The sequence below is a fragment of the Canis lupus genome, chromosome 32 (genome assembly GCF_003254725.2).
Source record: "Canis lupus dingo isolate Sandy chromosome 32, ASM325472v2, whole genome shotgun sequence".
NCBI lineage: Eukaryota > Metazoa > Chordata > Mammalia > Carnivora > Canidae > Canis > Canis lupus.
In genome coordinates, this window is record NC_064274.1 from 27,004,246 (window position 1) to 27,025,688 (window position 21,443).

The 21,443-nt window shown below is 35.4% G+C and overlaps 1 protein-coding gene across 7 annotated transcripts in view; it reads right to left on the reverse strand.

The window, feature by feature from the left end:
* The window catches only part of TBCK (TBC1 domain containing kinase), a 222,567-nt gene that overhangs the window by 125,799 nt on the left and 75,325 nt on the right, over positions 1 to 21,443 (reverse strand). For all 7 annotated transcript variants that reach the window (XR_003143720.3, XM_025465822.3, XM_035709619.2 and 4 more), the window contains 9 exons: positions 20,394 to 20,532; positions 18,808 to 18,907; positions 15,104 to 15,153; positions 14,772 to 14,901; positions 13,741 to 13,839; positions 5,700 to 5,762; positions 5,067 to 5,193; positions 3,615 to 3,665; positions 2,002 to 2,085 (listed from right to left, as the gene is read on the reverse strand). Coding sequence is in view for 6 of the 7 variants with exons in the window: in XM_025465822.3 (XP_025321607.1) it covers positions 2,002 to 2,085; positions 3,615 to 3,665; positions 5,067 to 5,193; positions 5,700 to 5,762; positions 13,741 to 13,839; positions 14,772 to 14,901; positions 15,104 to 15,153; positions 18,808 to 18,907; positions 20,394 to 20,532 (843 nt within the window). In the remaining variant the exon portion in view is untranslated. The remainder of the gene's footprint in view (positions 1 to 2,001; positions 2,086 to 3,614; positions 3,666 to 5,066; positions 5,194 to 5,699; positions 5,763 to 13,740; positions 13,840 to 14,771; positions 14,902 to 15,103; positions 15,154 to 18,807; positions 18,908 to 20,393; positions 20,533 to 21,443) is intronic.

Here is a 21,443-nt window from a genome sequence, read left to right on the forward strand (position 1 = left end):
TTAAAGATTTTATTTATTTATTCATGATAGTCACAGAGGAGAGAGAGAGAGAGGCAGAGTCACAGGCAGAGGGAGAAGCAGGCTCCATGCACCGGGAGCCCGACGTGGGATTCGATCCCGGGTCTCCAGGATCGCGCCCTGGGCCAAAGGCAGGTGCCAAACCACTGCGCCACCCAGGGATCCCTAAAACAGATTCTTAATTCATTACATACTTTTCAAATAACAGTGTAAGGATTTTGTATGACACTCATATTTTTATGCAGCTATTTATAAATAAGTCATCTGTTTGTTCTCAAAAACAATTTCATAATATGGATACAAGATGAAATTTAGAAAGTTCCCACACATGGGAACATTACTTGATTAGTAACAAATAATCAGCATACTGTTTCACCTCCTTCTTTAGTTTTTTTGGATTTCAGGCAATAGACTTGACTACTGGCTATTTTATCAACCCATTCTGGATGTTTTTACTGTAGTTCTCGTCTTTGTCCTCTGTCTTAAGGATATTTTTATCCTTTTCTGCCAAGTAAATTCCTACTTAAATTTCCAATTCATCAATAAATATTCTCTCTTTAATGAAACCTTTCTAGACATACTCTCTCTTCCCTTTGCTACCAAAAAGAAAAGAAAATTTGAAAAAACACAAAATTATTTCCCAACTTCATCCTCTATGCTAATATAGTAGTATGTAATGTTTATTTCATTGACTTATAAGTATTCATTTTTGTATTTATGAGAAAATTATTAACACAAAAATAAACTTTAAATAATAGTGTAGTCTTTTAATTACAATATTAAATGTTAAAATATATTACTGATTAACAAACTAAGACTAGTTTTGGCCTTTCTAAGTCCTTCCAAATTCATGTTGTGTACACTATGGTTTCTCTTGTACTTATATGAAACACGATCTTGTCCTGTTTATCTGTTTAATAAGCCTTTTTAAAGTGTATTTTAAAAGTCTGCAGTTAAAAAGTATAAAAACTCATCTTTCTCAAGTTGGAAATTCATTATCAATATAAAATATCTGTATTATAAAACAACTACTAGAAAAAACTTTTTGGAGGTAAATAATTTCTATATTTTGAAATAGGAATCTATACAGAACTAAAAGAAAAACACATGTAATAGAAACTATGGAATATGGCCCTCTAAGAGCTAGCTAATTCATTTTATAAGTTCTGATTTAATTGCCCTCCCCCCCTTTTTTTTTTGAGGATTCTCCAAATATCTTCATCTTTCTTAAAGTAAAGGAATCTAGCTAGGTGCTATGCTTTAACAGAGGTCTGATAAATTTGGGAAAAGATTATTTCCAGGCTTTTGATATGAAAGTTCAGTTAATATTTTGGATTCATGTTAGCTTTAAAAATAACAGCATTATTTCTGACTTTACTTAACTAAAGATTAAGGAATCACCTTTTGTGATACACAAATACTCACCTGAATATTTTCTATAATTGTTTAATTGTTTCAGTTTGTTTTGGTCACTATTTGACAAGTTATTTGCATTGTATAGTCTCTGAAATCTTGGTATCATCCAAAGTGCTGTTATTAAATCCACTCATTTTGGTATTGCTGGAATCTTAAAGAGTATATGCCAATTCTATAATAAATATCACTGATAAAGGTAATAAGGAAACTATGAATAAGTATGGGACATATCTCAATAAGATATAAGATACACTCTTATAATACATAACTTCATAAATTCTCAGAAGTTGACATTACATGACTCTTGAAGTTGGATTTACTAAATTAACATAAAAGCAAAAAGCAACTTCCTTCCTATAAAACATATTTGTCTTCGGTTAGTAGTAGAAAAATATCATAATTCTCTATAGATTTGGAAGAAAGACTAAACTTAATGGTCTCTTTATCGGTTTTAGTGATGGGTTATTATCATATTTTATTGGGTCACCATCATAAATGTAACTGAGTATTGTTACTTTTGACATAAGCACTTTCTTTGTAAAAAGGCAAGTAAAGACATTTGCTTACCTTGTATTACGTGTGAGTTGTCTTTCAAGAAGAAGTTATACAGGTATTTGGGGATAAAGGCAGACATACAAGCATAAGCCAAAGCTAAGAAAGAATAAGGCAAAGATACATAGCAAATTAGCCAATGGGGTAAATGACTAGAAGCCACTCAGCACACAATCCTTGAATCTACTATTAAACAAGAGTCATGTTAACAATTGATGGAAACACAAAATTAAGTGGGGAGGGGAACCCTCTGTCTTTATTTTTTTTATTTTTATTTTTTATTTTTTTTAAAAGATTTTATTTATTTATTCATGATAGTCACAGAGAGAGAGAGAGAGGCAGAGACACAGGTAGAGGAAGAAGCAGGCTCCATGCAGGGAGCCCGACGTGGGATTCGATCCCGAGTCTCCAGAATCGCGCCCTGGGCCAAAGGCAGGCGCCAAACCACTGCGCCACCCAGGGATCCCAACCCTCTGTCTTTAAAACGGAAATATTTTGGGCAACAAAAAATAACCACCCTAGTAATTTTTCAGTTTCAAATGAGAGTGGCAATCATTATCCCACAACAATAAAAACTTTTATTACCAGAAAAAAAAATCTCTAAATTTCATCATCATTAATGAGCCATACAGACCTCAAGATCCTTAATTTTTGTTGATACAAACAAAAGAGTCTGAGAACTTTGGATTTAGGAACTCTAGTCATAAACTGTTCTTTGAAACACAGATCTCATTTTTTGATCAATGTGTGATAATAGACTATGCTTGACTAAACACAGCAAAATCTCTGTTCTAGATTAATGAGTATTGACGTCAGAGAACAGTGCATTTTAAAAAATCACTCAAATAGTGAAATTATAGCTCTCTGGAATTATGCTATCTCTACTAAATTCCTGAAATCTTTGTAAATTCTGACATGAAATAGAATTTGAAAAAGATGGGAGATTTCAAGATTGAAATTTCTGGAGATTCATGATATATAGGGTAGCAGCCTCTCTATGTGATATCATTAGTGATTAGAATCAATTAAATTTAACAAATAGTTTTTGAAAAACCTTCTATAAAAGAGGCATTATAAAAAGGGGGCAGAAAATAAAAAAACTTGCCATTAAAAAAAAGCTACTAAACAAAGAAAGGGTTACTATATTAGTATATAAATAACTAAAAAACATGCACAAGATACATTTCCAGAAATACAAGGTGCTATATGCATTCAAGAGGGAGAACAAGAAAAGTCTTCATTAAGGAATAACTGAAATGATCAGCTTTGGAGATACAAGACCACTATTTATTTCTTTATAAACTATTCAGAAAGTATACATAGACTAAAGCTAATCTCTAAAAAAGTCAAAATTTTCTCCAAAGTTTCATTAAATGGTCATCTCAGAAGATGAATTCATATTTAGATTCTCCCTAAATTTCTAGTCATTGCCTGGTCACAACTGAAACTCTAGTGATAGATTAATCTTACATCCTCTAAAATGAGTCTAACAGATTATTTCACAGAAATTTACAGTATCTACTATGAAGAGTCAAGAACCTTACAACAAAAACAAAAACCTTTCCTGTCTGAATAAAATATTTTAGAAAAATATGTACAATGATTATTTAAATGATAAACAGGCTTACCTTCATTATTGAAATTTAAATATAGGAATGGAGCACAAAGTGAATCAAGACCTGATTACAAGGGGTTGGGGAGAAATAATTCAATAAATATAAATCAATATAAGTGTATATACATACCTTATTCAGTTCCCCACATTACTTTTATATAGATTAAGCATTATAAGTATTACCCATCCAGAAATATATTACATCATTGGGTAGTGTGAAGCATAATTGATAATGACTGGTACATAGTAAATGCCCAATACAAATCAGCTATTGTTATTATCAATATTATTATGAGTTAAAGAGAGAAATATAGTAATCAAAAAATGTAAAATTGATAGAAGACTTAGAATATGGTCTCATCTCTGATCCTGTGTGATTTTGGCATCATTTTAACATCTCTAAGCATATATCCTTATCCTGGAGATGGAAATTTGTCTTACAAGTTTCTCTGAGATGATGAAAAGCAATCTTTTAGAAATTGTGAAGTAAAATACAAATATATTACATATTTCTTTTATTTAAAAATTTTTAATAATATCTATTTCCTAGAGTTTTTTTTTTAAGATTTTATTTATTTACTCATGAGAGACACAGAGAGAGAGGCAGAGACACAGGCAGAGGGAGAAGCAGGCTCCATGCAGGGAGCCCGATGCAGGACTCGATCCCGGGTCTCCAGGATCACACCCTGAGCTGAAGGTGGAGCTAAACCGCTGGCGCTGCCCTAGACATATTTCTTTTATTGATAACAATGCTATTCATATGTTGTCATGTTAAAGGAAGGCACATAAATCTATCTGATAATTGTTAGGAAGAAATGGAATTCTACAATGGACAAGGCTAGGAAGAATAATAGCTTCAATTTAAGTTTGGCCAGATAGATATTTAGATTTAAAAATAAAAACTACTGTTCATAACAACAAATTAAAAAATAGAACTGGGAAGAATGGGCATCTTATTCTTGAAAATGAGAAGGGCTAAAAATCAAGGATATGGAACATCAAAATTATTTTTAAAAAAGAAGAGATAACAAATAAAATGAGCATTTAGGGTGGTATCCTATTTTCTAATTCCTAATAACCATGATAACCAAGTTGTAAATCATTCAATGACAAGATTATCAATTAGCCCCAAATTATTTATGGTACAATATTATTCTATAATGTACATAAGCAATAAAAAAGTATCCCCAAAGATTACAACAGCACAGAATATTCTTCCTACTTTCCTAATCAACATTATGGCAAATTGTTTAATTAAATATCATACATTCAAATGATATCCACCAGGCATTTAGACAAAATTTTAAAAAAAGCTCTTTCAAAAAATGGGTAACTTCAGTATCAACTGTCTTGAAAGCCAAGGATATTTTGATGTTTTGTTTCAATTTTTCAAATTGTTAGTCATGCAACATGCTCCAAATACTTCAAAAAGAGTCTTAATAATTGGGGGTGGGGGGGAAGTTACCTTGCCAATATACAAGATCAGGATGAGACACGACCCAAGCTTTTAATACACGCCTAAATTTTGCATGACCTTCTGGTGATGATAATAGTTCATCATACTGATGACACCGAGGAATGTCCACTTCAATCTGTAAAACAGTGAAACAATCAGGTAGAACTGGAATACAGTCGTGATCTCCAATAGATGTCAAGATAAGGAAAAGGAAAGACTGTGTCTTGAATTTCAGAATAGAGCACTTACATAATCTTGGTGTCTGAGGATTTTAAATTTTATGTTAGTCCTCTGGAAGCACCAAAAAAGTTGTATGTATACTTAAACAAAAAAAAAAAGACCATTTCTAATGAAAAGGTATATATTAATATAGTTTTCAAAAAACCTTCCTTTACAATCTGGTCTAAATAAAGGGAAAATTCTTCAGATAAAAAAGTACATTAGGAAAAGTTACCTGCTCTTAACTCTTTTAAGAAATAGTTCTGAGTCACTAACTTGTGAAGAAAATAAGAGCTATGCTTACTCTAATACTATATACATATGATGGCTGCTGAGTATTCGTAATAAAATTTCTCCTGTTTTCCTAAAATTTAAAGATTTGGCAGAACTATCTTAGGATGTTGAAGAAAATCTAAATCATACTTGTCTATCTGTAGGAATTGGAGTATCTTTATCAATTGCATCATACTTGGCATGAATAGCCCCCTGCAAAAAATAAGAGAAGATATATTATTATATCTAAATTGTCTAAATTATTGACTTAGACAAAATATAGCTCTTAGAAACATCTATCTTTGAAAATACAATCAATTAAAGATAGGCACATTCAAACCGAAAGCATCCTCTTGGGAAAATTCTTCATATCTTTGACAATCTGTGATGAAAGTCTGTGACATTTTGCCATTTTACTAAGGTGTCATTTGAATTATACACACAGGAAGACAAATATGTTAAAAGAATCACTTAGCTAACAGAGTATGCTTAGCTAATCTCCCAGCCCCCACAACACAGCACAGCCTTATTGTGCTCTATTCATTGTTATCCCATACATAGTACATTTCATGAATAAATTTAAAAAAATAGGGGAAATTTTCCTGTTAAAGTTGGAAATAAAAACAAAAACAAAATTAAATAAAATTGTTTAAGGGAGTTCAGCACCTGGAGGAAGAGGTTTGGGATAAATTAAAGAATGAAATACCATGTGGAATCCCTAAGGGAATCATTAAGCAATTAAAAAGATAATTTACATTTTCCATTTATACCACTACGGAAGGAACAAGTGAATAAACCATCTCAAATTTTGGTCATGTTGTATAGAATCAGGCATAGAACAATTCTTGATTCTCTGGTTTACTGTAATGGTAGAGAGAAAGCTAGGAATTTGGAGTTTAATCTCTGATATTACACGCTATTAGCAACATCTCTGACACATCTACTTTATGAGACATTTAGACAACTTGATCTTGGAAGTCCTCTTGAATTTCAGCACTTATATGGTTCTACAATTCTAATCATTACCATATGGTAGGTATAATAGGCATTCTTATCAAGCAACCAACCAAACTCAAAGATACAGACTTTCACCAACAAAATCAGTAATAAAGCAAGGACTTCTTTCAATAGAGAATTAAAAGGATTAAAAATTCTTGGGAGAATTCACACACAAAAAGATAGGTGATATATATCCATAAGCTATCTGTAAGAGAATACAGGAAGGCAGGATGACGAACTGACAGGAAATGAATAAAAATTGGCAATGATTTGCCCCATTATTGTGATTGCTGTCACCAAAGTGTATTAATACTGCAAGTAACTCTGATAATATGAAACCTCTCCTCTTCTCACTGCCACAGATATGGTAGTACAGAAGACAAAGGAGTTATTTCTCTTGACAGCATGGTTCTGGTAAGATACATATGCCAAAAGGCACTAAATTACATTAACAATTTTTGAATAGATTCAAATTAGAGTGGAGAATTTCTTCTTATAAACAGGCAGTCCTGTTTCTAAATGAACATACTATATAAGCAGTACTATATACTTATAACTGATATATATTAAAATATTCTAATTTGGGGGGTGGGGCAAGATGGCAGAGGAGTAGGATCCCCAAGTCACCTGGCCCCACCAACTTACCTAGATAACTTTCAAATCATTCTGAAAACCTACAAATTCAACCTGAGTTTAAAAGAGAACAACTGGAACACTACAGGGAGAAGAGTTTGTGCTTCTAACAAGATAGGAAGGTGCTTAAAGAAAATAAAGAATCAAGTGGAGGAGGGACCCCCCACAAGGAGCTGGGCTACGGCCTGGTGGTAAAAGCCTTCAGGACAGGAAAGCCCAGCCTGGGAGAAGTGGGAACTTTAAAAATCTGCAGTGGATTTTTCCTGGACAGAGGGGCACTTAGCAGGGAAATCAGGCAGAACCGCAGGAGGGGCAGTGGGGCCTTCAGGTTCCCAGGGTCACTAACAGAGGAAGTGCTCCCCTGAAGAGAACGCCCCATACCTCGGGGGGCTGAGCTGGGTAAAGGACTGGAGCAAGCGCCCGGTGGGGCTTCGGAAGCAGCTCAGGTGGAGGCTCAGGGCAGAGGGGGCTGCATGGCCCAGGAGCACGATGCCAGCAGCGCAGGCCCTGGATTCCAGGGCACTGGGGGACACAGCCCAGGATCCTGTGCTCCCCCCGGGAGGGCAAAGGACAGCGAGGACACTCCTGCTGCCAGGTGCCCCCGAGGTGTGCAGATCAGCGACTCCACCCCCAGAGCACCCAGGCCTGAGTAGACTAGGAGACTGTGGTAGTTACTAGGGGAGCTGACTCCAGGGCTGGAGAGCTGGCTGCTGCCAGTGGTGTTTTTCCTTCTGGTGTCACCCTGTGCATGGGACAGAGTGGGGCCAACAGGGAACAGGGGCCTCACGGGGTAAACAGCTCCCACTGAGCTGTGCACCTGGCAGGGGGCGAGGTAGCTCCCCCAGGTACACACACCTGAGAATCAGCACAACAGCTCCTCCCCCAGAAGACCAGCTAGAAGGACAGGGGAAGCACAAGTTCTTGATGGAGCAGTGCTGGAAGGCTCCAGGGGAAGTCGAGGGATTTACAGTATATAGAACTAGAGGATACCCCTCCTTTTATTCTTTCCTCCTTTTTCCAGTACAACACATTTTTAGCCACTCTGCACTGAGCAAAATGACTAGAAGGAAAACCTCACCACAAAAGAAAGAATCAGAAACCGTACTCTCTGTTACAGAGTTATAGAATTTGGATAACATTTCGAGGTCAGAGAGCCAATTCAGAAGCACAATTATAAAGGTACTGGTGGCTCTGGAAAAAAGCATAAAGGATTCAAGAGACTTCATGACTGCAGACTTTACATATAATCAGGCCGAAATTAAAAATAGATTAAACGAGATGCAATCCAAACTGGAGGTCCTAACAACGAGGGTTAATGAGGTAGAAGAACGAGTGAGTGACATAGAAGACAAGTTGATGGCAAGTAAGGAAATGCAGGAAAAAAGAGAAAAACAATTAAAAGACCATGAGGAAAGGTTAAGGGAAATACACGACAGCCTCAGAAGCAAAAATCTATGTTTAATTGGGGTTCCAGAGGGTGCTGAGAGGGACAGAGGAACAGAAAGCATATTTGAACAAATCATAGCTGAGAAGTTCCCTATTTGGGGAGGGAAACAGGCATTCAGATGCAGGAGATAGAGAGGTCCCCCCCTAAAATCAATAAAAACCATTCAACACCTTGACATTTAATAGTGAAACTTGCAAATTCCAAAGGTAAAGTCCTTAAAGCAGCTAGAACAAGAGATCCCTAACTTAAATGGGGAGAAATATTAGATTAACAGCAGACCTCTCCACAGAGACCTGGCAGGCCAGAAAGGGCTGGCAGGATATATTCAGGGTCTTAAATGAGAAGAACACGCAGCCAAGAATACTTTATCCAGCAAGGCTCTCATTCAGAATACAAGGAGAGATAAAGAGCTTCCAGGATAGGCAGAAACTGAAAGAATATGTGACCTCCAAACCAGCTATGCAAGAAATACTAAAGGGGAAAAAAAAAAAAAAAAAAAAAAAGAAATACTAAAGGGGGACCCTGTAAAAGAAAGAGGAAGTCCACAGAAACAATCCACAAAAACCGGGACTGAATAGGTATTACCATGACACTAAATTCATATCTTTCAATAGTAACTCTGAACATGAATAGGCTAAATGATCCCATCAAAAGACACAGGGTATCAGACTGGATAAAAAAGCAAGACCCATCTATTTGCTGTCTACAACAGACTATTTTAGACCTAAGGACACCTCCAGCCTGAAAACGAAAGGTGGAAGAACGACTTACCATTCAAATGGTCCTCAAAAGAAAGCAGGGGTAGGGAGGAGGGGCAAGATGGCGGAAGAGTAGGGTCCCCAAGTCACCTGTCCCCACCAAATTACCTAGATAACCTTCAAATCATCCGGAAAATCTACGAATTCGGCCTGAGATTTAAAGAGAGACCAGCTGGAACGCTACAGTGAGAAGAGTTCACGCTTCTATCAAGGTAGGAAGACGGGGAAAAAAGAAATGAAGAAACAAAAGGCCTCCAAGGGGGAGGGGCCCCGCGAGGAGCCGGGCTGAGGCCGGGGCGAGTGTCCCCAGGACAGGAGAGCCCCGCCCCGGAGGAGCAGGAGCTGCACCGACCTTCCCGGGCGGAAAGGGACTCGCAGGGAGTTGGAGCAGGACCCAGGAGGGCGGGGATGCCCTCGGGCTCCCGGGGACACTAACAGACACCTGCATGCCCAGGAGAGTGCACTGAGCTCCCTAAGGCCTCCAGCGCGCACGCATTGACCCAGGAGCAGCTCGGAGGGGCTCGGGCGAGGGGGCTGCGCGGCCCGGGAGCAGCTCGGCGGCGGCTTTGGCAGAGGAAGAGGCTCTGTGCGAAGGGGGCTGCGCGGCTCCGGGAGCAGCTCGGAGGGGCTCAGGCGGCGGCTTTGCGGAGAGGCTGCTGCGCGGCTGGGAGCGCGAATCCGCCAGCGCAGGCCCAGGAGCACTGAGGAACCAACCAGGAGTTGGTTCTTTCAAAGAATTAATAAGATAGATAAACCATTAGCCAGCCTTATTAAAAAGAAGAGAGAGAAGACTCAAATTAATAAAATCATGAATGAGAAAGGAGAGATCACTACCAACACCAAGGAAATACAAACGATTTTAAAAACATATTATGAGCAGCTATACGCCAATAAATTAGGCAATTTAGAAGAAATGGACGCATTCCTGGAAAGCCACAAACTGCCAAAACTGGAACAGGAAGAAATAGAAAACCTGAACAGAGCAATAAACAGGGAGGAAATTGAAGCAGTCATCAAAAACCTCCCAAGACACAAGAGTCCAGGGCCAGATGGCTTCCCTGGGGAATTCTATCAAACGTTTAAAGAAGAAATCATACCTATTCTACTAAAGCTGTTTGGAAAGATAGAAAGAGATGGAGTACTTCCAAATTCGTTCTATGAGGCCAGCATCACCTTAATTCCAAAACCAGACAAAGACCCCACCAAAAAAGGAGAATTACAGACCAATATCCCTGATGAACATGGATGCAAAAATTCTCAACAAGATACTAGCCAATAGGATCCAACAGGACATTAAGAAAATTATTCACCATGACCAAGTAGGATTTATCCCTGGGTCACAAGGCTGGTTCCACACTCGTAAAACAATCAATGTGATTCATCATATCAGCAAGACAAAAAACAAGAACTATATGATCCTCTCAATAGATGCAGAGAAAGCATTTGACAAAATACAGCAGCCATTCCTGATTAAAACTCTTCAGAGTGCAGAGGTAGAGGGAACATTCCTCGGCATCTTAAAAGCCATCTACGAAAAGCCCACAGCAAATATCATTCTCAATGGGGAAACTCTGGGAGCCTTTCCCCTAAGATCAGGAACAAGACAGGGATGTCCACTCTCACCATTGCTATTCAATACAGTAGTAGAAGTCCTAGCCTAGGAATCAGATAACAAAAAGAAATAAAAGGCATTCAAATTGGCAAAGAAGAAGTCAAACTCTCCCTCTTCGCTGATGACATGATACTGCGTATAGAAAACCCAAAAGACTCCACCCCAAGATTGCTAGAATTCATACAGCAATTCAGCAGTGTGGCAGGATACAAAATCAATGCCCAGACATCAGTGGCATTTCTATACACTAACAATGAGACTGAAGAAAGAGAAATTAAGGAGTCAATCCCATTTACAATTGCACCCAAAAGCATAAGATACCTAGGAATAAACCTAAGCAAAGAGGTAAAGGACTTATACCCTAAAAACTATAGAACACTTCTGAAAGAAATTGAGGAAGACACAAAGAGATGAAAAATATTCCATGCTCATGGATTGGCAGAATTAATATTGTGAAAATGTCAATGTTACCCCGGCCAATTTACACATTTAATGCAATCCCTATCAAAATACCATGGACTTTCTTCAGACAGTTAGAACAAATTATTTTAAGATTTGTGTGGAATCAGAAAAGACCCCGAATAGCCAGGGGAATTTTAAAAAAGCAAACCATATCTGGGGGCATCATAATGCCAGATTTCAGGGTGTACTACAAAGCCTTGGTTTTCAAGACAGTATGGTACTGGCACAAAAACAGACACAGAGATCAATGGAACAGAATAGAGAACCCAGAAGTGGACCCTGAACTTTATGGTCAACTAATATTCGATAAAGGAGGAAAGACTATCCATTGGAAGAAAGACAGTCTCTTCAATAAATAGCCAGGGGAATACCGAAAAAGAAAACCAGAGCCGGGGCATTATAATGCCGGATTTCAAGTTGTACTACAAAGCTGTGATCATCAATCTTCTTCAGAGAGTTGGAACAAACAATCTTAAGATTTGTATGGAATCAGAAAAGACCCCAAATAGCCAGGGGAATACCGAAAAAGAAAACCAGAGCCGGGGGCATTATAATGCCGGATTTCAAGTGTACTACAAAGCTGTGATCATCAATACAGTGTGGTACTAGCACAAAAATAGACACATAGATCAATGGAACAGAATAGAGAATCCAGAAATGGGCCCTCAGCTCTATGGTCAACTAATATTCGAGAAAGCAGGAAAGAATATCCACTGGAAAAAGGACAGTCTCTTCAATAAATGGTGCTGGGAAAATTGGACATCCACATGCAGAAGAATAAAACTAGACCATTCTCTTACACCATATATAAAGATGAACTCAAAATGGTTGAAAGATCCAAATGTGAGACAAGAATCCATCAAAATCCTAGAGGAGAACACAGGCAACACCCTTTTTGAACATGGCCACAGCAACTTTTTGCAAGATACATCTATGAAGGCAATGAAAACAAAAGCAAAAATGAAGTATTGGGACTTAATCAAGATAAAAAGCTTCTGCACAGTAAAAGAAACAGTCAACAAAACTAAAAGACAACCTACATAATGGAGAAGATATTTGCAAATGACATATCAGATAAAGGGCTAGTATCCAAGATCCATAAAGAACTTTTTAAACTCAACAGCAAAAAACCAAACAATCCAATCATGAAATGGGCAAAAGACATGAACAGAAATTTCACAGAGGAAAACATAGAAATGGCCAACAAGCACAGGAGAAAATCCTCCGCATCACTTGCCATCAGGGAGATACAAATCAAAATCACAATGAGATACCACCTCACACCAGTGAGAATGGCGAAAATTAACAAGACAGGAATTCACAAGTGTTGGAGAGGATGTGGAGAAAGGGGAACCCTCTTACACTGTTGGTGGGAATGTGAACTGGTGCAGCCACTCTGGAAAACTGTCTGGCGGTTCCTCAAAGAGTTAAAAATAGAACTGCCCTATGACCTAGCAATTGCACTGCTGTGGATTTACCCCAAAGATACAGCTGCAGTGAAAAACCGAGACACCTGCACCCCAATGTTTATAGCAGCAATGTCCACAACAGTGAAACTGTGGAAGGAGCCTCAGTGTCCATCGAAAGATGAATGGATAAAGAAGATGTGGTCTATGTATACAATGGAATATTACTCAGCCATTAGAAATGACAAATACCCACCATTTGCTTCAGTGTGGATGGAACTGCAGGCTATCATGCTGAGTGACGTAAGTCAGTTGGAGAAGAACAAAGATTATATGGTCTCATTCATTTGGGGAATATAAAAAATAGTCAAAGGGAATAAAAGGGAAGGGAGAAGAAATGGGTAGGAAATATCAGTGAGGGTGACAGAACATGAGAGACTCCTAGCTCTGGGAAACAAACATGGGGTGGAGGAAAGGGAGGTGGGCAGGGGGCTGGGGTGACTGGGTGATGGGCACTGAGGGGGAACTTGATGGGATGAGCACTGTGTGTTATGCTATGTGTTGGCAAATCGAACTCCAATAAAAAAATATAGAAAAAATAAAATATTTTAATTTTAAAATGAATAATCAAGATAATTTCTGAATCCCATTAAATGAAATGTTAAATAGCATAAATCTAATAAGACCTCAACTATATTTTTCTATTCTATGTAGTCTATTCTTCTCCTCCATTCCTTTCACTAAAATTTGCCAAATAATCTTAATACTCAAATTTTACTATATAATTTTCTAACAACTTGGAAAATATATTCAGAAAGTACTTTCCTTCCTTCTTAACACTATTGATCAGCTTCTAACTTCTTTTCTTTCTTACCTCAACTCCCAGAAGGGCAGCCCAGGTTAAACCTCTCATTAGAGGAGGAATGTCAATCCTCGCTTCTTTCCAGATTTGATTTTTTTTATATGGATAAGCCTATAGGTAAAAAAGATATGAAAAATATCTCAAGTTACCAAGTACCATCTTTTTAATCTAAATAGTTCTGAATATACCAGTGATAAGGTGAAGGTGACCTGCAATAAATTTCCAAGTACCTGAAATTATTTTACCTAGCTTATTAATACATGCAAGTTAGTAGTGGAATAGTTTCCTATCCTCTGCAAATTGTATATAATATTATCAAAGAAAGAGGCTGAAACTACTGTTTTTAACCATTCCTCTCTATTTTGTGCTCTGGAAGAACTGTGATTAAATCTTACAGAGAATAGTATTATAAGCTTTATATGGATTAAATAACATAAGTAACAAATTTTACAAATAACTTTGTTAAATACCTAGTGATACAGAAAGTATTCAATAAATATTAAGTTATTATTATGGTTACTTGTATATGCTTGCATATAAATTTGTCTTTTTAAAAATTTGTACTTTAGGAGGGATTTCTAGAAGAGAATTAATAGAACATAGGATAAGGATGTTGTTCAGGCTCTTAACAAAATTTCAAATTCTATAAACATTCTATAGAATGTTTTAACCAATTAACACTTACTCCAGAACAATGAGAGTTCTAATTTCAATATACATCGATTCACTTTGCAAATTCAATATGGAAAATTTGTATTATGGTTTTTTATCCATTTCTCTGTTTCAATGAAAGTCCTTTTACCTAATGATTTGTAAGTGTTCTTTAAAAAGCAAGGATATTAATATTTTGTCTAATGCGGTTTTGCATAGATTCCTTCATTTTGTTTTTGCTTTTATTTACTGTGAACATGTATTATTTTTATTAGTCAGATAAAATAAGTCATAAGAGTTAGTGTTCCCATGACATCTAGATTCCCTAAGAATTACCAATGAAATAAAAAATAAAGATTGTATATGGATTCTTTGTACTTTAGAATCCCTACCTTTAGCAGTCTGTCAAAGAGAATGATTCTGTTTAGTTGGTACTCTGTGTCCCTCTCTCGGATGATTAAAGGGAGAGTGGCAGCTGCAGACAATTCATTATTGCTGTTTGAATGAGGTAAATTAGACTGGCTATAGGAGAGAAATAAAAGCAGAAAAATTGACAAAACATCTAAAATTAAGAAAACCCAGAACACCACATTTTTGTATTCTATTTAGGAAACAATTTTCAAAGAAAATGTGTAAGCTTCTTATCAATTTAATATAAATGTAAAAGAAAAGTAATGGTAAAAAGTATACATATATATATACACATATATCTATATATACTCACTCATCTTCAAGTAATGGGTAAAATGCTTCTCCACCAACATCTTTTAATCTCTGAATTGAAAGAAAAAATATTTATGATATTTAAGATCTGAGACAGAGACACTAAACTTTATTTAAAAAGAAAAATGATGAAAAATTATATATTCATAAAGATAACAAGAAAACTATAAAATAGAATTTAAAATTCATTCCTATCATAAACATGCAAATATACCATGCCTCCAGGGAATGAGTTTAGCTGTAAAGAATATTGTTTTTTTAATTTTTTTTACCTTCAGGCATTTCTCATAAATGTTAGACACCTATTATGATAGTTTTCCAAACACAATGCAGAATTACTAAAATTAGTATAAAACTGAATAAATGGATAATCCTTAAATTACATGATTATATGGAAAGGTACTTTTTAATACACATATCTTAATTAAAAACTTGAGTCCAATTTATTTTTGCCTTGACATTAACACAAACTAAGACAAAAGTAAGGTGCTAATAAAAGGATTCAAAAGAATTTCTCACATCATACTTTGAACATGCATGACTCAAATAGCTGGTAAATCAACTGAAAAAATTCAATTTTCTTAAATATCTTTTTCACAAACTCATTACAGTAAATGTTACTCCAAATAATAACATTGCCAGGATTACAGATATTCTTCAAAAACATAAGAAGGCAGGCAATAGTAAAGTGAAATCTTAGACACATCCTAAGTAGGGTGATTAAAGTTAATGCCATCTTGCCTGCTGCTCTGCTCTTTAGTTCAACTTCCAACTTGAAGGCAGAGTATCTGCTCCTGTGGAGATTGACACAGAAGTTCAAGCTCTGTGTGTAGCCAGCATTAATCTTCTGTGTGCTCACTCATGTGAGTTATGCTCAGAATTTTTAAAAGGCAAAGAAAAATCTTTTACCCATAACTGAGAATCTGGCAAACATTGAATTTATGCCTAGCTTTTCTCTAAAATTTGATGTGCTGTAGATTTATCTCATTTTTGCCTCTAAACTTTTAGGTACTTCTTTGATGGGTTAAAGTTCCAAGGAGAAAAATAAGATTTTCTCAAAATTTACTGTATTATTAATATGTACATTATTTTAAAGTTTGGGTTTTACTGTCCTGAAAATCATAAACATTATAAGTAACTTCTCTGCCTTTTTTTGTTATTAAAAATTTAGCATATTAAAAGTAAAAAAAGAAAAGCAAAAATACAGAAAAGTAGAAGGTAAAAAATATCTGGTTTCCATATTATTTTTAAAATCAGCAACATTAACATTTTTTCTTAATAATTATATTAAAAGGTACTTTAAATTTCAAAAGTGGAAATGTAAGTTCACTGAGAAGGTAAAATTGAAGCCTTGTATTCATTTAACTTATCTTCATATACCTTGGATTATATTTAAATCAAAGAAACAAATTAAGAGTAAAATCAAATCAGTCAAAACCATATATTTCATGTAGTTTATTGTTTGTTGTTTTGTACTGCTACCTATTTCATTCATTATCCACATTCCTTCTTTTCCAAGACATAAATTTAGTGCATCATATGATAATAATTATATATTTAAATTATCTATTCCTTGCATTATGGCAGGGAAGAGATTCTAAGTCCCTCCTACTACATAATATATAAAATATTAAATCACAAAAAAACCCTCAAAATATAAGGAAAATGCAATGATATGAGACCCAAAGCTGGGCTTAGAGAGAGGATATAAGCTAGTAATAAAGTATATTGATAATTGTGGCCTAGGGTTTTAAGTACAATGGGACAAAGACTTGGGCATCTGATTAACATGCAGCCAGACTGGAGAAGATCCTGCTATATTCAAGTAAACAAAGAACTGTGTGTGTCCGGGGACAGAAGGGGGGATATCCAACTTTAGCTGCCTCTAGTCATTGATGTGGGGAAGAAGAATATCCGATACTGATTCTCTGTAGCTATCCTGTCTCTACTAATAAGGTAAGGAGGAAAGCTAAGAAGCGTATATAAAGGTCACAGCCCAGAGACACAGGTTCACTAAAAGGCTGAGACCAAACCAAAGGATTATAGAACTTCTTATCCTTACTACCTTACCTCCATGTCAGTAGCGCTCCTATATAAAAAGGGATTCCAGCTGAAAGAACTGGAGGCCTCAGACCTGATTTTAAAGTCTCTAGGGAAACCGAAAGACACCAAGGGAAACAAGAACAATGGCAGTTGAGGAAACTTTAGCCTCTGACAAAAAAGCTACACCAATAGTAAACAACTAGATAAACATGACATCTTGAGCTAAAGGTCTATTTACTGTAGTCGTTTTTTTTTTTTAATTTTTTAAAATTTATTTATGATAGTCACAGAGAGAGAGAGAGAGGCAGAGACATAGGCAGAGGGAGAACCAGGCTCCATGCACCGGGAGCCCGATGTGGGATTCGATCCTGGGTCTCCAGGATCGCGCCCTGGGCCAAAGGCAGGTGCTAAACCGCTGCGCCACCCAGGGATCCCTACTGTAGTTGTTTTTACAGATAAATCATGTTAGGGTTTCAACAAAAAATTGCAAGACATGCTAAAATATGAAAAAGACACTATGAAGAAACAAAGTAAGCTTCAGAACCAGTCTCAGATATGGCAGAGAGTTTGGAATTATCAGGCCAGGAATTTAAAATAATTATGATTTAAAATAATAAAATAAAATAAAATAAAATAACTATGATTAATATGCTAAGGGGTCTAAGAAAAAAGTGGACAGCATGCAAGAACAGATGGGTATTATAAGCATGGAGGTAAAAATTCTAATAAAGAAACAAAAGATGTAATTTATGTGTTAGAGAAACATCAGAAGAAGGAGAAATATTTGAAGTAATAAAGACAGAAATTTTCAAAATTAAAGACATCAAACAACAAAGGTCCAGGAAACTCTTAACATCAAGCAGGATAAATACCAAAAGAAAAATCTATACCTAGGAATATCATATTTTTTAAGGGACATCATCAAAAGTTAAAGGAAAAGCCACAGGTTAGAAGACATATGCATTACACATAGCTAACAAAGACTCTGTATTTGGAAATATTTTTGAAGTCAAATCACTAAGAAATCACCCAGTGGAAAAAATTGACAAAAGATATGAACTAGTAATGTACAGAAGAGGTAAACAGGCTACCAAGAAATATGAAGAGACTCATAACTGTGTTATAATCAGGGAATTAAAAATCAGTATTATAGCAAAATACTATTCTCCACCTTTTAAAGCAATAATATTTTTAAAGATTTTACTTATTTATTTAAGATAGAGAGTGCACGAGTGGTGGGGAGGGGCAAAAGGAGAGGGAGAAGCAGACTCCTTACTAAGTGGGGAGCCCAATGCAGAGCTTGATCCAGGACCCTGAGATCATGACTTGAGCAGAAGGTAGATGCTTAGCTGAGCCACCAAGGAGCCTCTAGAGCAATAGTTTTTTAAAATTTGATAATACCCTGTGTTACCAAGTATACAGAAAAGGAGAAACCTTATATCCAATGATGGTAAAAAGATACAAATACTTTTGGGAATGACTGAACAATATATACTAAAGCTGAAGATGTAGTACAGATCCTGTTTCAGAATAATGTCACTTCTGGGCACATGCCTTAAAGAAACTCTGAGATATTTTATGAGATTAGGGAGGAGTTCAAGGCTTCATGTGTATCTGTAAGATTTTATTAAGAAAAATCATTTGTTAAAATATCATTCTTACATTTCTTAGCTGGCATAATGACAATGTCACAGTTGTGTCATCTAATAGTGAGCTTCTATCTCGACCTTGTCCAAAGCTTTCACCATCTTCAAAGAGAAAACTGAAAAGAGATTGAAAAAAAAAATTATTTTAATGAGCACACAAAATCTAATTTATTGCTTCTTCTAGAAAATAAAAGTTATTTTAAATCATCATTTCCTCATCAAAGAAGGAAGGACATTTTAGACTAAACAGATTAATTAAAAATATGCGACTGCTGGTTGAAATTTCACCAAACAATTCTCATTTTTAAATATAAATTGAGTTGGTATGAATACAATATATGAAATATAAAGCATTTTAGGAATATAGGAATGTGATTTATCTTCTTTGTTCATGCAAGTTCAATGCAAAATTACTCTCTTGACAATATGTGTATGTGCTCCTGAGGAATTTTATTTGAGTGAGAAATGATAAAAGAAGAAAGAAAAATCATGATAGTATCTTCTTGGGAGAAACAACAGTGAATAATAAATGCATAAAACTTCTTTAGGATTTCAGAGAATTAATTTTGAGAATTTACATATACCTTGGAATTTCCATCATCTTATTTCCTGGTGTTTGCTTAATCCAATATATGAGAAATATAATTGACTTAAAAATCAGTTCAAGGGAGAGAAAAAGTAGAGACCCAGTGATCTACTCAAATAATTAACCTAAAAATTTAACATGTGAAGAAAAAATAATCATAGGTGATATTTATTGTTACAATGATCAATCTAGTCCTAAAATCTAAAATTAAAAATTTAAAGCATCGGTGGAAATTCAAGAGATTGAGGTTCACATCTTTATGAATAAATACAAAGAGCAATGGAACAGTAACAATTTTGGTCCTTAGAGTTGTACTATTATTTAACTTTCAGTGTAGTTTATATGAGGATGTCCAAGATCTCACGGAGTTCTGCAGAGTTTTCACAACAGTGATTTAGCACTATGATGATCTCTAGGATAAACAATGAGGCCATAGAGTACATTTACATTTACAATTGTAATTGGAAATAAACAATAGTTACATAAAATAGGCACACTAGTTTATTAACTCTTTTGAATATTACTATTCTTTCTGACTTATACATTTTTCATTTATTAAACATCAATTATTATAAGATATTCCATTATGATAAGCCTACTTCAAATAGATCATAAAGCAAATTATTAAAAAACAATATTTATTTAAAATAATAAATTTTTAAAAAAAGATTTTATTTATTCATGAGAGACACAGAAAGAGATAGAGGCAGAGACACAGGCAGAGGGAGAAATAGGTTCCATGCAGGAAGCCCAATGTGGGACTTGATCTCAGGACTCCACGATCACGCCCTGAGTCAAAGGCAGACGCTCAACTGCTGAGCCACCCAGGCATCCCTGAAATAATAAATATTAACGGGAATTCTTTAATTAGAAGTCTCAGCCAAGAAAACAAGGTATTGGCTTCCAGTTGCTTTCATAATCACTTAGTTGGAATGTCTACCAGAGAAACTCCACATTAAAAAAAAAATGTTATTACTATATTTTTTTCATTTCCAAGAAAAACTTTCTTTCCTTACTTGGGAAGTGTGCAGATAGGTGGTTTGGATCGAATGATTTCCTTGTTGACAAGTTCTTTCTCCAAGTCACCTCCAGCTAAACACCAAAGGTAATATACTTCTTCAATAGATCTTTCTGCCAGGTAATCACTGTTTATATCTATTAATGGCAAATAGAAAAGAATCAGAGCTATCACACTTTCTGTTTTTATTAAAAGGCAACAGCTAATATTCTCAAAAAAAAAAAAAAGTAATTGAAGAACATAGTAAGAGTCCCTTTAGAAAATTCATACTATAAACTGCACAAAGGATGAAATGAAGATATACATATTGGATGTACATTCAGTTTCTTTGAGAAAAAGTGAAATTTTTACCCTCAATATTAGAGATATATGGGATATATATTCTATACGGATACCAGATATATTGGGCTCTGTGGGAAAGGGATAAGGGCAAAAAAAGCGCTTGGGTAGATAACTAACACAAACTATCCCATCCTTCATGTCTTGAGGCAATTGCTGCTTCTTTTGAAGACTCTCGTTGTCTCAGGCACACTAGGATTCCACCACACTATGTTCTTATTGACCTTTATTTATAATAGTAACATAAATGTTTATTTGCCTTTCTTTTTGGTATGAATGTTACTTGCAGTTATAGTGTGTGGAAGAGCAGAAACTCAAAAAAAGATTTGGCTGAATAAATGCTTAGTATATATTTCCTGACATGACTTACACATCATGATAACTTCAATATAAGAGTATTTTATTGGTGTCACTAAAACACACATTCTGAGAGTTGTAATGAATGAAAAGAAGAAAGCTGATATTTCCTTACAATGTGGAATATAATCATATGGAGTTCTACCAATAAAACAATTTTTAGAGATAATTTATAAAGAGATAAATTCTTAGAGATAAACTAGAGATAAATTATATAGAATAATTAGAGATAAATTATATAGAATATATGTATATTGATGTACTAGATATTCTACTAGGAATTAGAAAACAATTTTGGTATTAAGATTTAAGATGAAAATAGGACTTTTGTTTGTATAATAAATTTTTTTGG